Source organism: Merops nubicus, unplaced genomic scaffold, assembly GCF_000691845.1.
Source record: "Merops nubicus isolate BGI_N331 unplaced genomic scaffold, ASM69184v1 scaffold35305, whole genome shotgun sequence".
In the NCBI taxonomy this organism is placed as follows: Eukaryota; Metazoa; Chordata; class Aves; order Coraciiformes; family Meropidae; genus Merops; species Merops nubicus.
In genome coordinates, this window is record NW_008610904.1 from 1729 (window position 1) to 4999 (window position 3271).

General features: G+C 53.3%; 1 protein-coding gene across 1 annotated transcript; it reads right to left on the minus strand.

Moving 5' to 3' along the window:
- Positions 1 to 706: 706 nt before the first annotated feature.
- On the minus strand, positions 707 to 2337 carry EDF1 (endothelial differentiation-related factor 1; the record flags this gene model as incomplete). The annotated part of the gene is made up of 3 exons (XM_008941061.1): positions 707 to 945; positions 1508 to 1601; positions 2177 to 2337. Coding segments are annotated over 3 exons (317 nt in total), but the record flags the coding sequence as incomplete, so codon positions are not given.
- Between the last annotated feature and the right edge of the window lie 934 nt (positions 2338 to 3271).

Consider the following 3271-nt stretch of genomic DNA (forward strand, 5'->3'; position numbering starts at 1 on the left):
CAGCTCCACCCCAGCACCACTCCTGGGAGCTGGATAAGGGCAGAGGTGAGACAAGGAGAGCTCGGGCTTCACACAGACACCCCTCTGAGCATCTCTGTCTGCCTGGCTCCACCGAGCTCCAGAGACTCACCTCCGCACAGCACAAACCCACAGTGCTGACTTCATCTCTGGGCTGCAAGCCAAAGCTGCAGTCCTCACCACCAGGGAAGGTTGGATTCGATGATCTCAGAGGTCTTTTCCAACCAAAATGATTTTATGAAGGAGTGGAGGGGCCGAGAGGGCTGTGACAACCCCAGCCCTCACCCCAGCCCTTTGGATGGGAAGAGGGGGCTGCAGCTCTGGTCCCACCCCACTCACTGCCAGCTGGGAAACAGGCAGCAGCCACCCTGTGCAACTGAAGGGTATCAAACTTTATTATAGATCTCTTTAAAACAGGCTGGAAGGAACAAACGAAAGATGTCTTTGAGACCAAGTCATCATTCCAAATGCAGACACTGATGGAGCCCAAACTCTCCTGAATCATTTATACTACACCCCACCCGCCACCCGAATTGTGCCCATTAAATGGTCACACTCCAGACCACCCCAAGCCTCTCAACACTGCTGCTTCTACACGCCCAGACACACGTTTTCTGCCCCATGGGATGCACTATTGGTTTGGGTTTAGTTCCTCAATCTCTGGAAAGGAGGAAGGACAAACAAAAATCAGGAAAATCGCTTCTTTAAGGTTGCCTTTTTACAGCAGGTACAGATTCAGCAGATTTCCCCCCCAAAGCAAGTCTGAAACCCTCTTGTTCAGCTTGGCAATACAAAGAGAGATTCTGGTGGTTGAGAACCAGCCAGAGGAGATCAGTCTGAACAAACTGATTTCGAGGCTTTGTTGTCATTTCCCTTTGGGGCCGGTTTCCAGGGGTTTGCCAATATCCTTCCCACGCAGCTTAAGGCCTGGAATGAGAGAAAGGAGCTGGTCACCATCACCTGCCATCAGCACTCCACCACTCCCCCAGGAGCTTTACTGTCTCCAGTGTTTGCTGGAAGGAAGAGAACATCCAAAGGAGCAGGCCAGGGGAACCAGAGTTTGGGAGAGCCCTCCTTTGGTTTCTAGGAGCATCAGACTAGTCTCAAAGCTCCAGCTCTTGCTTGTGCAGCACTGTCTTCCTAGAAACTGAGTCTCTGAACCAGCCCAGGTGAGTAACATTGACACTAGTGGCTGCAAGGTACTCTCAAAAGTATCATCAGGCCTCCACAGGACTCAGGTTCTCATCGATTTTGGAGGACAGTGCACAGGGCTGGCCCCAGGCATGGAAAAGGAGAACAAGGAAGAACAGGAGCTCTGGTTTCAGGCAGCAGATCCAAGTCTTATCAGCACAGGGCTGAACGACACCACACCCACATTAGCTTACTACCAGCAACTGCTCCCCAGGTGGAAAATGTCAGTAACTTAACCCACAACACCCCTCCCAGGCACCGAGGAGCTTCTGCTGGTTTTGAAGCCTCCTTCACTCACCAATGGCTCTCTCGATCTTGCCCATCACCTGGTTATTGGGGATTGCTCTGCCCGACTCGTAGTCAGCAATAACTTGTGGCTTTTCATTGATTTTCTGAAAAGAGAGAACGTGCCTCAAACACCATCTGCACACGCAGCGAATGCTCAGCACCAACCCCCAGCGCTCGCACAGGTAATTAACAGCCTCTAATTATGCCAGGATTGGAAAACTGTGTCCAGTGCAGGCTGCCTCCACTGCTGCGGCCTCACTTCACCCCACGAGTGTCACAGCAGTGGTGTCCCCATCCCAGGCAGGCCTCAGCCTCCCAGCAGCAGCAGGAACACGACAGGCTGGCCCTGGGGCCAGCTGTGAGCTTCCCAACACTGTGTCAGACCCGGCACCCTCATGGTGGTGCTGAGGAGAGGAGACAAAGCCCCCAAGCCTCCCAGCAGCTCTGCAGTCCCAGCAAGGCTCCATCTCCAGGCAGGTGTTCAAGGGCTGCCCAGATAAACCCCTCAAACACGTCCCAGGCAACCAGCACTGCCTGGAGATCAGACATCACCCATGCTGCATTCACCCAGCTTCCTCCTCGTGATGCCTCCCCACCAGAGCTGCTCAGGAGGGGCTGGGGAAGGTGCCCACACCTGCCTGGGAAGAGCAGGGGCAGAGGCCAGTGGGGCCATACTCACGGTGGCCAAGTCTTTCTGTGTCATGCCCTTGCTCTGTCGGCCTTGCTGGATCACTTTGCCCACTTCCAGGGGAACTCTGTCATGGTGCAGCTCCTCTGTTTCCCGGTCCAGCTTGGCCGTGTTCTTTGTAATGAAGTGTTGTTTGTTTTGGCCTGCTGCCCCTGTCAGTCCAAGCAAGAACAAAAAAAAGAAAACCAAGGCCAAAAAAAAAAGATTCAGAGCTGTGCCAAAAAAATACCCAAGTGCTTTTTCTACGTGTTCAGCTGCAAGGGCTCCCAGGGAGCTTCCAGCATTTCAACACGTCAGCATCAGCACTGGTCCCCACCAGCTCCTGCCCCTCACAGAATGTCCTCACCTGCCCCTCAAGGCCAGTGTCCAAAGGCAGCCGTGTGTGGGGGGCCCTCCCCTCCACATCCCAGCTCCACCCCAGACAGGCCAGATCTCGCCCCTGCTGGGGATTTACCAGCCACGCTCCACTCCAGATGTGCACATCTGCACTACAGCCCTGGAGGGGGAGGTCTGAACAGCTGGACTTGAACTGCGTTTGCTCAGGTGAATTACAAAACACACTGGCTTTTAATCTATTGTCTCATGCCTTTTATAAGTAAAGTCTAACTGGCCTGAGCTCTGCTGAGAGCCCGAGGCTCCAAACCGTGCTACTTGTTTTGACTTACTTTAGTAACAGTATTTAGGTCACAGTTCAAGTCCTTTCTCTCACATCAGTCTCTGACCTTCAGTCTCTTGATAAAGTTGACTAAACCTCATTCAAGAATCATTTATTTATTCATTTCCCAGCCTCACAATCTCCTCCCTACAGCGAGGGAACCCAAGAATTTACATGGGAGAGGAAACTAGTAATTTTTAAAGAGCAACGTCACAGGATGACAAGCAGCCATTAAAATCCATAGGAATGTTATCAACAAGAGAAATAAACCCCAAAAATCGAGGGTTTACGCTTAGTGACCACAAAAGCTCTGCCGAGAGCTCTGCAGACGCTCAGCTCTGGGCAGCCAGAGCCTCGGAGCTGGCTACAGGGCTGCTGCCCGCCCTGACGCGGCACCGGAGGCTCTCGGGCCTCCGCGGCCCAGCCCGGCC